The 18777-nt window shown below is 33.7% G+C and overlaps 1 protein-coding gene across 4 annotated transcripts in view; it reads left to right on the top strand.

Annotated features, from left to right (window-relative positions):
• Positions 1 to 18777, top strand: part of SWIP (strumpellin and WASH-interacting protein) — a 228808-nt gene that overhangs the window by 134182 nt on the left and 75849 nt on the right. For all 4 annotated transcript variants that reach the window (XM_085807262.1, XM_085807263.1, XM_085807261.1 and 1 more), the window contains one exon: positions 3187 to 3341. In XM_085807262.1, the coding sequence (XP_085663388.1) occupies positions 3187 to 3341 (155 nt within the window). The remainder of the gene's footprint in view (positions 1 to 3186; positions 3342 to 18777) is intronic.

The raw sequence follows: 18777 nt of genomic DNA, 5'->3' as shown, positions 1-18777 counted from the left end.
CTTGCCAGGACTCGGAACTTGGACCCCTTGAATACACGGTAAGTGTGCTACCGTTACACCATGAAGACATGCAGAAAGGAGGGAGAAAACACCTTATTTACTCCCCCTTTTAAAGGGCAACTGGGTAAAGGGTCCCAATCGCCAAATCCCGGTGGTGAAGAATCGTCATCCACTACCTTTTAGCTTGGGCATCATTAGGTTATTTTGAAGTTTGGAGACTTGAAAAATGAGCAGTGCCCTTGCCGGAACTCGAACCTGGACCTCTCGAATATGTGTGAGTGTGCTACTGATACACGATGAAGGCATACAGAAAGGAGGGGGGAAATGCCTTATAATCGTAATTATTTCTTTTAATAAACTTTTCTGCTTTTTAATAAATGAAGAATTTCAAAACTGATGGTTGTCAGTGGCATGATAACCAGACTAACATGAAAGGCATTCATAATTAGATTTCAAAACATGCTTTTCATGAGTATTTTTTTAGGGGGGAGGGGGGAGATTGGTGGTGATTGTGCAGTGTTCTACTTACAATGTCAGTTGAATTGAGGATGATGCAGGTGAAGTCATCCCTGAAAACGTAAGTTTCTCTGGAACCATTTATGAATGTTAAAAATCTATGCCAAATAAATGTTGCTTTTTTGCCTACTTAATTTGTTTTTGCATTCCTTTAAATAATGTGAATTTCATACTTTGACATTTTTGACAGCATATCAATGAAGTTTATGTTTCATTTCAAGAATTTAATATGGTAAACCTCTTAACTGCAGGATACTAGTCCAAGTGAATATTTTTCCGCAAAAGAACAGCAGACTTTGAATTGTTGCCCTTAATTATACAGGTATATGATATATGCCACAGCTTCCTCATGGCAACAATCAATAACAATGTTAAAAGCAACAAAAACAGTTGAAACATTTGTTACAAATTGCTGCTACAATAAAAGCGTTAGCAAATTTTTTTACGTGTCTATATTCAAGGACAATGAAAAAAAAATTTTTAAAGCTGGATTGGAGATTTGGCGCTATTGAAAAATTAGTCAACTTGATTATGAACATAGGGGTTTGAAAAAAGAAATTTTAAAGCTAGATTGGAAATTTGGCAGTATTGAAAAATTAGTGAACTTTATTATGAACATAGGAATTAAATGTTATATTCCCCAAAAAATGAGTCTTATAAGGATATTCTCTCAAGTATAATTAATCATACATCCATTGAATGAGCATAAAAGTGCTATCATCTGATTGGAAGTGTCTAGAAACAAGACAATTCACTGAAATATTAAGAGATACCTGCCAGTGTACAAACTAAATTAGACAAAGTTTCAACCTTGTGTTGGCATAGATTTTAAAATAAAACTATACAGATTTCTAATGCAATCAATCAAAGATCTCTTCTCTTCAGAGGGAAAAAAGACATCTACAAATGAAACAAAGAATTTTTTTTTTTTTAATTGAAAGAGTTTCATTTCAAATATCAATTTCAGGAGGAATAAGTAATTTCATGAATCAGAAGTCATGCATGCATTCCATGTATGGAACTGCAAACAAGAATGCAAATGAAACTTTATGCTTCCCTAATGCTATTTTAACCTTATGCTTTCCCTTCCTTTCCTTATACTAGATTATAAAACTTGTGAATGATTGTGAATTTATGAGCAGAGTGAGTATCTGTGTGAGCATCTTGCAGAACACAGGATAGAACACCATGGGAAATTTCTTGACTGCTGCAATTCAGATGCTTCTTACCTAACGAAGAATTGTTAAGCATCTGAATTGTAGCAGAAATTTCCAGTGCCATAAATGTGCCCCATTTAATGTTGTGGCATGCACTTATGAGACCAAATAATTAAATCCTACCATGTATACAGGATACATGCCTTGACACCTGCAGATAACAAGACATATTGATTCTGCACACTGGCATCTTTAGCAGACTGCAGTGGATCTAGAATTTGCTGCACATTAATGAATTTACTGAAGAATGCACATGAAGGAGTTTCTGACTACCATAATCCTTATGTGTGGGCAGCCAATAATCTGCGCATCACACTTCGACATTTATATTAGTAGCGTATCTGTATAAATGTTTGTGTAGACATCATGTTTGACCATTTGATTGGCTCATGTCTTTAACCAGACCGACTGGTCAAGAATGCACCTGTTATTTTTGCAAGGAGTCATGCCAGTACCACTGCATCCTCTTCCATCAAACATTAAAACATGTATATGGATCCAGTATGCCACCATGTTTCAGCTTGGAAAGATTGTTTGGAAGGACCATCCCATTTCATCTCGAATGTCTGGGATGCAGTAATCCTGGAATAATCGATTGATCGGGATGAACCAATCACTTGGCTAGAATGATTTTTGGATCTCTAATCTGGTCATGTTCCTTTCTTTTTGAATAGCCTCATTTGCAAAAGTCTCATTGATTTCAGTCAGGATCTTATTGCCAAAATTTCTGTTTCAATTGTTCAAGAAATGCATTGTATTTTTGCCAGAAGCTTACACTCATATTGGCTTTTGTTTTTTTAGAGCAGCTTCTATAATTTATTCAATTTTTCCGTGCCTTCTTTGTTGTTCTTATATTTGCTATTCCCTTTTGCTTCATTGCTGGAATTATACATGTGTGTTATAGGATGAAACATGATTTTCAGGTGCATTCTATCAGCTCTTAAAATTTGAAGAATTTTGAATTACTTTATATATATAGGCTTATATATATAGGCATGCCTACTGCATTATCTAAAGTGGTTTGGAAAGTATAAAGCATATATGCATGCTTGAAATGACTGCAAACTACTTTTTCTACAGTCTCATAATCTGATCAGTGAGTAGTAGCATTAATATATAAAACTTCTGCACTATGAAACTGGAGAATGTTTCAACTTACTAGCCCAGTTTTATTTTGTGCGAGAGAAAAGCCAGCTCATAATTGCTTTTAAATGTAACTTTAAATCTCCCTCTAAATACCCTTCTGTAAACAGATTCAGACTTTTTTACTTATGAAATTTGATATTTATTATTTAATTAAACATAAAATTACTTTGTATATTAACATTGCAGCAAAAATTTTATTTTTGTTTCATGAAACTGAAAATTTCTTGTTTTTAATATCTTAAAATAAGAGTGGACTGCGTTTTAGTAAATTTTAGAAGACTGATAGAATGTCACATTTATTTTTTAGCATATGTGGAGCATTATTTAGAAAAAGTATTTTATAACCTAACAACTGTGGCTTTACATGATTGGAAAACGTATGGAGAAATGAGAAGTTTAGCTAAACATAACTATGGCCTTATAACAGTTGAAGCTTATTTACCTAGTCAGACTCTAGAACAGGTTTGTCTTAAAAATATCTTCATTAAGTTATAATGTGTGTGTTTTTTAAACAGAATTAAGTATTTTTAACATAGTTAATATTGTCATTTCCACATTTAATATTCAAGTAAAATGAGTTTGATTTCATTTTGATCTGTTTCTGATTTTCATTAAAATTTTTTGAAGTGTTCATCTAAGAAATTGTATAAATTGTTATGAAGGTATTGTAATGCAGGTAAGCTTCTGATTTTTAGGTATCTGTTAAGAAGTTCTTAAGTAACCCTGTGTTCAAGAAGTTCACAGAAAATGCCTGTAGAGTATCCTGTATGAAATGTTAAAATTTTTTTCATAGTTGTTTTCAAAGTAAAGTCTGGGGAAGCATATATACTTGTTCCAATAATCCTGAACATTTTGGAAACATTGGAAGAATGCATGTATTCTGTATTGCAGATAGCCTGTCATGTCATTTTGAACAACTTAAATTGTCTAAAAGTGTTGACTCCATAGAACTATCTTGAGTAGAGAGAAATCTGGTAAATAATGTGGTTGTGGCATGACAGTGATTAGCCTTTTAACTGCCATGCCCAAAATAATCTCGGGCACAGCACTGGTATTCCAAAATGTCACACCTGAATATTACTCATGCTAATTTTTTTTTGAGTGCATCATATTGTTATACCTGAATATATATCGTGAGAAGTTTATTTCGGCTTCAGTTCAACAGATGGCAGCAATTGCCTGAAGGTTTCAAATTATAGAGGTTAGAGTTCAAAGTGCACGGCATTTTTTTTTTACTTTGAGGCAATCGTTTCATTTTTGGAATAAAAAAATGACAATTTATGCACCCAAATCATCAAAATAACTTGACAGTTAAAAGGTTAAGTTCATATCAAAACAATCCAAGATTCTTTTTTCAGGCAATCTTTGCTCAAAAGGAGGAATTGTGCCACTTGGTCAAAAATTGCTTTCACTTTGCACTGTGGTCCAAATTGTTTTTTCCTGGATGATGTTATTTCAGACATTTTTTTCTGTCAAGAGTGAATTAAAGCACTTGTAACAGTCAGATTAATTTATTACAAATTTCGTACATGTCCTGTGAATTTTCTGCAAGGCTTTTGAAGAGAAGTATTTACAAAGTGTTATTTGAAGAGCAACTTTTGATTATTGTAGGAAGCTTTGTTCTATCCAGGAACATAATGAATATGAACTTACTTCCTAGGTGGCTCTCTAGGGGCTTGAAATGACTAATCCGACTTATTAATAACTCGCATATTTGATGAAAACACGAATAGCTGCTACAAACTACAAGGTGATTACGTATGTGGCAGGAAATAGATGAGACTATATACAAGTGAAGCAAAGCTAACGTTTTTTACACATATGCATCTTTGAATACCATCCTTTATACACACTGAAGTGACAAAAGTCATGGGATACCTCCTAATATTTTGTCAGTCCTCCTTTTGCCTGATGAAGTGCAGCAACTCGACGTGGCATGGACTCAACAAGTCGGAAGTCCCCTGCAGGAATATTGAGCCATGCTGCCTTTATAGACGTCCATAATTGTGAAAGTGTTGATGGTGCAGGGTTTTGGGCATGAACTGACCTCTCGATGATGTCCCATAAATGTTTGATGGGATCATGTCGGGCGATCTAGGTGGCCAGATCATTCGCTGGAATTGTCCAGAATGTTCTAACCAATCGCGAACAATTGTGGCCCGGTGACATGGCGCATTGTCATCCATAAAAATCCCATCATTGTTTGAGTTTGTGAAGTCCATGAATGGCTGTAAGTGATCTCCAAGTAGCTGAAGGTATCCATTTCCAGTCAATGATCGGTTCATTTGCACCAGAGGACTGAGTCCATGCCATGTAAAAACAGCTCAGACCATTATGGAACCACCACCAGCTTGAACAGTGCCTTGTTGACAACTTGGGTCCATGGCTTCGTGGGGTCTGTGCCACACTCGAACCCTATCATCAGCTCTTACCAACTGAAATCGTGACTCATCTGACCAAGCCACGGTTTTCCATTCGTTTAGGGACCAACCGATGTGCGCAAGAGCCCACGAGAGTCACTGCAGGCAATGTCGTGCTGTCAGTAAAGGAACTCGAGTTGGTCTTCTGCTGGCATAGCCCAAGGAAGACAAATTTCGACGCACTGTCCTATCGGACACATCCCTCGTACGTCCCACATTGATTTCTGTGGTTATTTGACGCAGTGTTGCTTGTCTGTGAACATTGACAACTCTACGCAGACGTCGCTGGTCTCGGTTGTTAAGTGCAGGTGGTCGGCCACTGCGCTGTCCATGGTGGGATGTTATGCCTGAAATTAGATACTCTCGGCACACTCTTGACACTGTGGATCTCGGAATGTTGAATTCCCTAACGATATCTGAAATGGAATGACCCATGCGTCTAGCTCCAACTACCATTCCGCGTTCAAGGTCTGTTAATTCTTGTCGTGCGGCCATAATCACGTCAAAGCCTCTTCACATGAATAACTTGAACACAAATGAAAGCCCTGCCAAAGCACTTCGCATTTATACATTTTCTACGCGATACTACTGCCATCTGTATATTTTCATATTGCTATCCCACGACTTTTGTCACTTTAGTGTATACACGTCTTTAAATGCTGTCGGTGTCGTCTGGCTCTTACCAGCGTCCTTCTCCGAATGATTGCGCAGATCACTCTCTTGTAGTCCAAAGTCGTTTTTTCTATGGCTTGGCTCTACATCTACTCGATGATGCATTTCCATAACTGCTCGTTCCATCCTGATAGAATGCGGCATTCTTGTAGTACCACCATCTACACCTAAGGATCTGAAAATAAAACTAAAAAAACAAAACAAAAAAAATATTTAGTTAGTATTGAGGGAAAAGTTGTCTTAAATGGTTATTTCAGCCATCTTCCCTCAACATCTTAACATCTTCAGAAATAACGGCGTTAGCTCTTCTTAAACGCTCTTTCAGCGTTCGTTCATCTTTAACTGTCTATCTGAATGCATGTATTTCTCAAACACGTCTTCTTTGATGTTGTCTGGAACAATTCGTCTTCGTATTTATGTCTTTTTAAACATCGTCTGAATACGTCTTCTGGATGTGTCTTCTTAGATACCGTCTGAATACGTCTTCTGAATGTGTCTTTTTAAATCATTTTCTTTAAGCCGTCTTCCTTCATAGATTTCATCCTTAGACATCATCTTCATTCTTCTTAAAATAGTTCATTAGTGAAATCGGGACAAGTCTCTAATCAGGAATCGTCAAAATCGGTATTTCATTATCAAAGCCTTTTGGTTTTCTTCCTGGATCTTCTGAATCTGCTGCTTTGCTTTCTTTTTTCTCACCTTCTTTAGTTTCTTTTGTTTCGTCTTTGCTTTCTGTATCAGCGTCGTTCTCATCAGGTTTTCTGATCAACTTCAATCTTTTCTTCTTCGATGGTCTCTGTAGTTTCTTCGTCTCCAGTAGCATCTTTTGCTTCTCTATTGCAAGGTATTTTATTGAAATTGTTCTTATGGAATTCACATTTGATTCATCACCTTTAGCAACTGACGCTTCTTCGGGAAAATGCTTCTCTTCAGAATCTCCTTCTGTATTGGCGTTTCTCCTCATTGGCTTCGAATCTGTATATTGTGTCTTCTTGAGCCTTCTTCCACTAATTCATGGTTCACAACGTCACTTTCATTCACACTTTGTAAAGCACATCATTTTGTAAAGAATAATCGTAATATGGCTTAGACTTCAAAATTTCTTTTATAACTTTTATATTTTCATCAGTTTCTTGAGCCTGAATTATCTTAAATGTGATACTATCTTGAATTATCTTACATACAGGGTTTCTAGTCAAAGCTTCAACATGTTGGATATGGGTACCAGATCTGTGTTCGATTGTGTAATCATAATCTTGTAACATTAATGCTCAGCTAGATATTTTAGTACAAATGTCTTTCTTGCTCATAGTTTGTTTGAATTCATTACAGTCTGTCGTGATTTTAAACGATATGCCTAATACGTACACTCTGAATTTTTTAAGAGCATCTACGACTGCTTTAACCTCTAGTTCATAGCTCGAATATTTATGTTCAGTGTCTGTTGCCTTCCTGCTCATATAATAAACCGGATGCATCTTATTATCAGTTAAGGATTTCTGTAACAGAACTGCACCATAACTGTTAGCACTATTGTATTAAAACCTGGTGAATTCTTTCCGAATATTTAATTGCCATGTGTGAAATAGCCAGTTGTGTTTCTGTTGATGATTCAGCAATTCTTGATTATGTAATCAATGGGGTACCAGATCAGAGTAGCAACAAAATTATTTTGTATGGGTGTAAAACTATTTCTGAATTCAAAGAGAAATTTAAAATTTATGAAAACATTTGTGTTCCAGATATGAAGAATAAGGGTTATTCAAGTACTAACACACAAAATAAACTATGCACTATACCTAGTAAGAGTAAAGAACCAAGGTGTTATAACTGTGGAAGTATAGGTCATAAATCTAACTCGTGTAACAATAAGAGTAAAGGATACAAGTGTTTTAAATGCGATTTGTTGGGACACAAAGCCACAGTCACTGTTGTATTTCGGTTTCTGCTTTTGGATTATAAATACACAAAACAGGTTAAGATGTCAAGATGCGTTTTAATTTGTTAAAAGCATAAAGTACTTTAGTTTTGAATTTAAATTTATAATCTTTCTTCAGTAAATCACTAAGTGGTTTTGCAATTAATGAATAATTAGGTATAAATTTTCCAAAGTAACCAGTTAAACCCAAATAACTTTGAACATCTTTTACACATTTAGGTTCTGGAAAGTTAATTACTGCTTTCATTTTGGAAGAAGAAACATATAATTACCCATCATTAATTTTGTGTCCTAAAAATTCGATTTTGGGCTTCAAAAATTGACATTTCTTAATGTTTAGTTCAGCCCATGTTCTGATACATTCTGTAATACGCGTTTCAATTTTTGGATTCCCTGAGCTTCATCTTCAGAAGGAATAATGATGTCATCCGTATAGATTACAACTGTACTGCCCTTTAAAAGATCACGAAATATATCGTAGATGTGTCTTTGTAAAACACTTGGGCTGTTAGCAAGACCAAACGGGACTTTTTAAAAATTCATATTGCCCGTTTTGTGTCACTAAAGATTTGTACTTTCTACTTTCTTCGTCTACTTTAAAATGAAAAAAAAAGTTTTTGAAATCTAATGTTGTAAATACCATCGCTGCTTGTTATTTATCAATAACATCATCAATTAATGGCAGAGGAAAGCGATCGTGAATTATTTTTTTATTCAGGCGCTGAAAGTCCAGACGTAGTCTAAATGAACCACATTTTTTCCTACTTAGTACGATATTACTTGCGTAATCAAAACAGCTTAGTTTAATGATTTGTTTCTCTAACCACTCCGAAATCTGTTTATCAATTTCATGCTGCTCTGCGGGAAAAAAGCGTCGCGTCGCGCAATGAACTGGAAGTTGATCTGTCAGCGCAATTCGCATCTTCAGGCCAGATACTTTTATTCGGCTTATAATTCCTTACTAAGTGTAGTTTTTCATCTCGATGTACCTTGTCTTTGATATGATTTAAATCAACTTCCTCATCAGTATAAATATCACGAATATGCATCAAATCTGGTTGTAATTTTCTAACTTAGACTCCTTTTTCATTTACAGTTAATTCCTGTTGCCTTATAATATCAGTACCAATCATCGCTTGTAAAAACATTTCGTTTTCTGTGATAACGCAAATATTTGATCGAAATGAAGAACCATCAATTTCAAATTCACCTTCAAATCTTCCTATCGGCTTAGTTTTCCCATTACCAAACCCCGTTAACTGTAGATCTGCTAACTTAAGTTCAGGAGAACCTATCTTCTTATGTATATCTTCTCAGATTAGCGTTACTTGACTGCCAGTATCTATTAAAGCATCAATTTTCAAATTACCTAAATTAATAGTTTTATGCATTTCTTTCTGACAAGTCTGAGTTATTGGTGTTACAGTTTTGGCATCTTGGATATTAGAAGATGTCTTGGAACAATCTGCGGCTTTGTGTCCAAACAAATCGCATTTAAAACACTTGTATCCTTTACTCTTATTGTTACACGAGTTAGATTTATGACCTATACTTCCACAGTTATAACACCTTGGTTCTTTACTCTTACTAGGTATAGTGCATAGTTTATTTTGTGTGTTAGTACTTGAATAACCCTTATTCTTCATATCTGGAACACAAATGTTTTCATAAATTTTAAATTTCTCTTTGAATTCAGAAATAGTTTTACACCCATACAAAATAATTTTGTTGCTACTCTGATCTGGTATCCCATTGATTACATAATCAAGAATTGCTGAATCATCAACAGAAACACAACTGGCTATTTCACACATGGCAATTAAATATTCGGAAAGAATTCACCAGGTTTTAAGTGCCGTTTCTGTAATAAATTATGAAGTTGTGCACTGTTTATTTTAGAACCAAATTCAGATAAAAGATTTTCTTTTAATTTGTCCCATGACATTATACATTTTAAAGAATGAATAAATACTTTAGCAGAACCAGTAAGCAATTTTTTAGAAACACAATTTTCTGTAATTCCGATAACTTAAGGTAGATTCTAAGATATCACGAAAATGTAGGGAAATATTTCTAGGCATTATAATGTTTTTATCCACTGAGCAATTTATGGGAGTGATTCTGACCGAACAGAATTAACATCATAATTTTATCAGACTCATAAACACGTTTGTTTTCGGATAACTCATCGTCGTCATCACTTTTGGATTTTAGAAGCTTAAAATCACAAAGACTATTCAATATTAAATAACAGTTTTTAGCAGAATTTGAATCATAATTAAGATGTAACAAATTACACACAGAAATAAAATCATTTGCAGTAAGAGATTTTTTTTTTTTTTTTTTTTTTTTTTTTTTTGTTTCTTCAGTATTAAAATCAAATGGAAAACCACAAAAGCTACGCAATCTTGCTCTATTTTTCCGATCAACTCAAGTTCCAAATGCAGTTTGATGTAACAGTTTAATTGACTTAGTCGGCCCAGTCCTTAAAGAATTTGAAATTCTAGGAATAGAATTTAAGGTAGTCATCTTAATTCACACTATTGTAGAACACTATTCTTAGAAGTAACAATGTGGAAATAATTGAAAAAAACTTACTTCTTTTCTTTTGTAATATTCATCATGATTCTTCCTAGGCTCAAAGCAGCTGGAGCACCCATGATTGTAAGAAGCTTTGTTCTATCCAAAACATAATGAATGTGAACTTACTTCCTAGGTGGCTGTCTAGGGGCTTGAAATGACTAATCCGACTTATGAATAACTTGCATATTTAATGAAAACACGAATAGCTGCTACAAACTACAAGGTGATTACATATGTGGCAGGAAATAGATAAGACTATATACAAGTGAAGCAAAGCTAAATGTTTTTTACACATGTGCATCTTTGAATACCGTCCTTTATATATACACGTCTTTAAATGCCGTCGTTGTCGTCTGGCTCTTACCAGCGTCCTTCTCCGAATGATTGTGCAGTTCACTCTTTCGTAGCACCTTGGAGTCCAAAGTCCTTTTTTCTATGGCTTGGCTCTACGTCTACTCGATGACGCATTTCCATATTATTTAAGCTTCAGACGGAAGAATTTGAAGATTATGTTTTATACTGTTGCTTGAAAGATGAAAGTTATGCCTCTTGTGCTTATTAACTGATCATTATTTTTATAAATGATGTAGAAATTTGACACTTACTATGAATTATTCTGTTTTTGTTTTCTGTGCATCTTCGTGGAAAAGGAACTTACTTAAATGAATTATTTATTACCCAGCTTTGACTTGGATGCTGTATATTTTTTAAATCATTTGGAATCTTAATTTTCTTGCATGTTGTCTGTTAATATATAAACTGCAAAGGATGCAGATACGTGTGCATAAATTAGCTGTATTCATCTCTTCCTTTAATAGTGTGTAAATATGCATAAGTAAACTGCGTTAAGCTTGAAAAGCATTCCGTACATGTAGTTATGATTAAAATATAAAAATTTTTGCGTATTTATATATTTAAATGAAATTGTGTATCGTATAAATTTTTATACAAATGTCCAAAACTATAATTGAAAAAAAATTCCATTTCAGCAAGAAAAGAAAAGTTACTAACAGAAGGTACAAATGTTTGATTTACTGAAATATGTACAGATGTGTAGGCAATCATAATAGTTTTATTCAGAGTAATTTAAAATTCTATTGTTAATTCTATTGTTCCCCCTAACTCTTTCAATTTTCAGTTTTTGTAGTTAGTATTATTTCATTCATTTTTGTAGAATACTTATTACTTAGTTCTAGTTTTTTTTTTATTATTCTTAATACTTAGCTATTTACTTCTAATTATTCTTACAAGTATATATTTGTTTTCTGATGGTACAAATGGCATGTAGGGGAAGCTCCGAATTTACTTGTAACTTGTAATATTAATTATTATTACAGAAATTTGCTCAAAATGGTTTTAAATCTCAGATGTTCCAGAGGAAAGAAACATGTTTTTGTAACTCATTAATCGCCTAAGTTTGAAGTTTTAAATACTTTTCCCTTGACAAGTTCTGTTGAAGTGGTGACCGAGGGAGATTATTATGTTTTTCTTTTGTCAACTTTGTTTGCAATGTTTCATCTATACTTTCTACTGTTACTTTGATGAATTTTCATATTAATTTTAGAACATCTTTAACTTGTTCTGGTTCATGTCTCCCATACAATAGGTTTACTATATACATGTGGATTTGGATGGTGTGTTGTGGTCATGTGTGATTTTATGAAAAAATGGGGCTTTCACCTGAAAGGAATTGTGAATACCCAGTTAGGGTGCCAATGATTTTAAATCAGATGAATAATATCAGCAATTTAAATCAGGATTTAACAACAAGCGAATTAAAAAAAATTGAATAAAATATATTTTCCCATACCACATTAATAGTAATAAATTTAATTGATTTAAATTAACAATAATTATTATTAACATAGCTATTAGTTTAATATTTTAAATGTGCCATGTTAGTGTTGTTATTTTAAACCTCCAAATGTCTCGAAATGCAATGATTAATGTGTTTTCTTTTGTTAGCTTGTATTCACCTCTCAGAGCATTAAATGACATAATCTATGTTTTTGGGCAATCTACCAACTTTAGAACTTCAGTTATATATTAGTCATAGTAATGTTGATTGCTGTAGTATTGTTTACTTTTCCTAATAAACGCTGTCATCCCTGTGATGAAGGTATAATTCAATTTATTTATATAACAGGTTATGGGCCCAGTAATTAGGAGAAGTCTTTCATAAAGGCATATAGTAATATTTTGAATCAGCATTTTGGATTAAAATTGCTGAGCTGTGATTACTTTCATTTTCTTCTTTCGTCTTTAAAAGTTACGTAATGGTGGCTATGGATTTAAACCACGTCTGTATCGAAAAGCTGAATGACCGAAATTACTATACTTGGAAATTTAAACTGGAACTCTTGCTGATTAAGAAGGATTTATGGGATGTTATTACAGAACCTCCATCTCCAGTAACTACGAAGTGGGTTTCGAAAAACGGAAAAGGTAGAGCAACTATAGGACTTTTGTTAAAAGATAACCAATTAGGACATATTAGAAAGTGTACGACTGAGAAAGAGGCATGGAATACTCTCAAACAGTACCATGAAAAGTCAACACTATCCCAAAAGGTTGGGCTTTTGAAAAAGCTGTGTAATTTGCAGTACAGCAATAAAGAGCAAATGAGCGATCATCTAATGAAAATGGAAGCTATTGTGGATTAACTAGTAGTTCTAGGTGAGCATATTTCACAACCTTTATTCGTTGCATTTATTTAAGTAGCTTACCTGAAAATTATGCTACGTTAATAACAGCTTTAGAAACACAACCAGTGGCAGATTTAATTGTTGAATTAGTTAAAAATAAATTGTTGGAAGGGTATACTCGTCAAAATGAAAGTAATGAACCTTGTACAGGAAGCAAGAATAAAGCTTTGAAGTCATATTCTTCTTTAACATTTAATATTCCAACTGATAGAGTACCTAATTATTTCTTTTGTAAGGAATATTAGGGCATTTAAAGGCTGACTGCAGGAAATATGTGAAATGGAAGCTTAAGCATAATCAAAAGCAACAAGTCAACACAACTATGAATTCAAGTAACATTAATGAAGTGAAACGAGTTTTTAATCACCATTGCTTTGCAAGTGCAAATAATTTACATAGTTACTGGTGTATCGAGTCTGGAGCGACTATTCATATGTGCAATGATAAAACTCTGTTCAGCAGTTTTGACAGTAATTCTATTCCTGAATGAATAACTTTAGCTAATAGGTATACAGTGCTTAGTCAGGGAAAAGGTAATTGCTTGGTAAACTATCAAAATGATCAAAATGAGGAAATACATGCAGATTGTGATCAAAGGTGTGCTTTTTGTTCCACAGCTATCTGGATATTTATTATCCCTAAAAAAGCTGACCGATAATGGAAATGAAGTGAACTTTAAAGGATGCAAAATGCCATATTGTGAACAATGATAATTTAATAGCTTTTAGCTACATCAGAGGAAGTTTGTATCTTCTTAAGGAAAGTGAACATGCTCTTCGTACGAAACAAGTCCATACAAAATGCATTCATGACTAGCATATAAAATTAGGTCACAGAAATCCTGCCGATATTTTAAGGATGTGCAATGAATCTCTGGCTGAAGGTATGAATATTGCTCCCTGTTCTACTTTGGGAACCTCCAAGATACTTGATTTAGTGCATACAGATCTTTGTGGACCAATGCAAACTATAACTCCAGGTAGTGCAAGATATATGCTAACAGTAATTGATGATTATAGTAGATACACTTCAGTTGACCTTCTGAAGCTTAAAGAAGAAACTAAACAACATATCGCACACTTCATCAAGCAAGTGTTAACACAGTTTGGGAAAGCGCCAAAATGACTAAGATCAGATCGAGGAGGGAAATATATAAGCAATGACTTTGAACAATTGCTGAAAGAAAATGGAATAATACATGAAAAAACTGTTCCTTATTCTCTGCAACAGAATGGAATCGCTGAAAGAAAGAACCATAGATTAATTGAGGTGACAAGAGTGATGTTAAAAAGCTCCAAGTCTCCCAAACAAGTATTGGGGCAAAGATGTTATTATAGCAAACTACCTGCAAAATAGGTTGCCAAGTAGAGAACTTAAAGTTAAACGTTATGAAAAATGGCATAAAAGGAAATCATTACCTGCATATACAAGCATTCAGTACTCCAGCATATGTGCATTTACCGAAAGAGAAGAGACAAAAACTTTATGACACATCTGTTAAACAATCATGGGTAGGTATGAAAAAGGAATGAAAGGTCATCGTTTGCTGGATACAAATACTGACAGTATTGTAATTAGTTGAGATGTGACATTTATACCAAAAAATCCCCATCCTAAGGATACAGAAAATCTAACTATTTTTAAAGATAATTCAGAAAAAGAGTGTATCTCTGAAAATACAGAACTGAGGCAATCTCCTAGACAAAGCAAAGGTGTACCACCTGTGAGATATAACATTAAATCATTCTTAGCACAGTCAGAAGAAGTAGGTGATCCAAGCTTGTTCGGGTATTATGAAGCTTGTTTGGGTACCAATAACCCTTTAACTGTCAAGTTATTTTGATGATTTGGGTACACAAATTGTCAAATTTTTTTATTGCAAAAACCAAATGTTTAGTACAAAATAAAATATACTTAAGTAGTTAAAAATTGATATTTTGACGTACATGGGTAAAATTTTTAAAGTTTTGTAGCCACTGCATATTTTCTTTGAGGCAGCTGTCACTCAACATGGCAGTTGCAAAGTTCGCTTCTAGTGGAGCATTATTTTCTAAAAATAAAAAAAATTAACTATTTTCTAAAACATAAATAAATATAAGTGAATACCTATTAGTAGTTCAGTAATTCAGCCTTATGTGGTACAACTGGAAACACTTTTCCAAGCACAAACCAACTCCACAATCACTACACCAGAATCATGATTCCTTCCTTATCTTTTCCCCATTTTTATCCTTTTTCGAACAACACACTTTGCACTGTCTTGTAGGCTCACGTTTCGCAGGAATAGGAGAAAAATGGGATATAATATGTCGTTCAGTAAGACGGGCAGGGTTATCTATTGTAGGTGGTCTGCCAACATTCTTTTGTCCAGAAGCTGCATCATCATCATATTTATGTAAAAGCTCTTCTACAACTTGGATTCGAAATTCTAAAAATGTAATACGTTTCCCAACTACATTTTTATAGAGCAAATATGAGTTCCAGAGTACCTTGTCTAGTAAATGTAAAAATATCTTTTTATAATATTTTATCTGACGTTTTCGGATTGTTGGATGAAAGGATATTTCCTGATCACAGCGATCTACACCACCCATAGTTAGACCGTAATTAAAACAATCTTCGGCTCGAGTATATCTCCATTTTTTATTTTTGAGGCTGACCATGGAAGTATCATGAATACTGCTCATCAAACACATATCCTTCATCTTCGGTTGAAGAATCTAAATCATCTATATAACGTTTCAATGAACTGGACGCTATTTTACAACAAAAAGATCCCATGCACCTTGAACCAAATAACCTCTAACCTTTGAAATCTTCAATAAAGTGCTGTCATCTATTGAACTGAGCGCACATTAACTTTTCCCGAGATACAGTCGGGTTTGACAAAGAGATGAAGCCAAAATAAACGTCTCCCGATATATATTCGGGTATAACAATACGATGCACTCAAAAAAAAAATTACCCCGAGTAATACTCGGGCGTGACATATCTCAGGCATGACAGTTAAAATTATAAGGAAAAATGGAAGCAAGCCAAAAGGCGAATGGCACATGGATTTTTACGAATGCACCTGATGGGAAAACCATTATAGGCTGCAAATGGGTATACAAGTCCAAACAAGATTGCAAAGGAAAAGTATTTCGTTATATGAAGCTAGACTTGTTGCTCAAGGATACAAGCAGAAATATGGTCGTGATTATGATGAAGTATTTGCTCCGGTAGCCAAGCCAACTAGCTACTTTGAGAATATTAATTTAGAAGTCAAACAACAAAAATCAGCATTATAACTTCTAAATTAATATTTGTTTGGTGTGTTATTGTGTTTGACTTCTAAATTAATATTTATTCGGCATGTTATTGTATCTTAATTACTTTGAGAACGCTTCTTACCATAGCAGGAAAAAGAAAATTAGCAGTAAGACATTATGATATCTAATCAGCATATTTAAATGGAGATTTATCTCATGATATATACAGGAAACAACCTCCCAGATTTGAAGAAGGTGATAAAGTTTGTAAACTTGTAAAGCAAGGACTCAAGCAAGGTTTCAATGAATGGAACAGAAAACTTAATGAAATTTCTCTTAAGCATAAGATTTGAATGAAGTCAAAATGACCCTTGTTTATATACAAGACAGGATAAAGAAGGGTTTCTACACATCACTGTACATGTGGATGATATGGTCGTTGCAGCAAGCACAGAAGATTCACTTGAAAATTTTTTAAGCGAAATTGGTAAACATTTCTCGGTGAAAAATTAAGGAAATCTTCAGTACTATTTAGGCATGCATTGTCAATATGTCAACGAGGGAATATTCTACCTAGACCAGTCAAGCTACATTTTGAGAAAGCTGAAACAGTATCACATGACTGATTGCCAAGTGTCTATGTTTCCTATTGATCTAGGATATTATAAGCAAAGGAAAGATGCAAAAACTTATGGTAAAGTTGAGGAATATGAAAGAGCAATAGGATAGTCTTTAGGGCAAACAAAATAAAACTTTTAGGCAAAACCTTGGATTATTTTAAAGATGTAATTTCATATTATATATTGATTTATTGTTTTTATGCATCTTAAGTTATTTTGTTTTATTAAGAATTAATTATTGAGGAGGGGTGTTGTTATTTTATACCTCCAAATGTCTCGAGATGCAATAATTAGTGTGATTTCTTTTATTAGCTTGTGTTCGCCTCTTTGAGCATTAAATTATGTAATCTATGTTTTTGGGCAGTCTGCCAACTATAGAACTTCAGGTTCTGTATTAGTCGTAGTAATATTGATCGTTGTATTATTGCTTACTTTTCCATTCTCCTAATAAACGCTGTTATCCCTGTGATGAAGGTATAATTCAGTTTATTTATATAACAAGTATGTCTATTCCATTGTGTAACTCTGACAATTAGTGCCCTAATTGAAAATGTGTAGTGCATGTGCTAAGTTTTTATAATGTAAAAAGACCTTCTTTAAAACATTAAGTAGGTACTTTTTTTATGTTACAAATGCATCATTTCATAGTGCAAAAAATTCTTGTCTCATAAAATTAATGGAGTTATTGTTGTATAATGCCAGAGAGTTGGTCTAATATTCATGATCAACCAATAATTTGCATATGTGTTTGTACAGTACATGGAACTGTACATTTAATGGAAACTATTAGTATATCATTAATACCACATACAAGGGAAAATTTCTTTATTTTTGTTGTTGAAACCCTAAAAAAAATTGAACACAAAAAAAGGAGAAGGCATTGGGATTAATAAAAGTATGCAGATACTGTTTTCTTCAGCATTAAACTGAATTTATTGATTTTGTTTTACCCTTCTGCAGAACTCTGAAAATAAGCTAGTCAGATCGATGATCATATTTGAATGGTGGAAATCAACAGCAGTTATGAAAAAATGCACTGGGGGGAGGGAGAACTGAATATCATTGCCATGCTAAGCACACAGTAAGATCTTCATCAGCAAGGACTGAAAGAATGTTTCCTACTTCTGGAATTATGGACTTCGAATTGGGAAATCAGTTTGTGGGTAAAAAGGCAGGGGGGGGAAATGTTAGTTGAAGCATTGATTGCAAATGGCAATAATGCAAATGTGATATGATTGTGAATGTTATGCAGATTGCATGTTAAGTGCCATTTCTGTGGTTATATTTGCTCTGATTGTTTTTTATTTGTACTTATGTGAAAGATATAATTACATGAGTTTTTTTTATGTGTGTAGGTTTACGTATTAGTATTTTATGTGTACATAAGTCTATATGATTAAATCGTCTTTGTTAGCTACTAATGCCAGAAAGCTATTTTATTGTTTTTTATAGTACTAGTTAGGAAAATTCTGTGCAATTTATATTGTACAAAGTCATATTCAAAATCGTTGCCGCATTATTTTGCAGATTTTACATCATCATTTTAAATCTAGTAAGATGACATGTAGAAGTTATAAAATTAAAACATGAAATAGTTGTTTATACAATGATGAGGCATTTATGATCTTAAGAGAATCAAAATTCACACACACACACACACACACACACAAAAAAAAAAAAAAAAAAAAAACTCTTAATTTTTATTTGT

The sequence above is a fragment of the Stegodyphus dumicola genome, chromosome X1, assembly GCF_044657685.1.
Source record: "Stegodyphus dumicola isolate Sdum_Otavi_A_Nest chromosome X1, ASM4465768v1".
Classification (NCBI taxonomy): domain Eukaryota; kingdom Metazoa; phylum Arthropoda; class Arachnida; order Araneae; family Eresidae; genus Stegodyphus; species Stegodyphus dumicola.
This window is presented reverse-complemented; position numbering and strand designations above follow the sequence as displayed.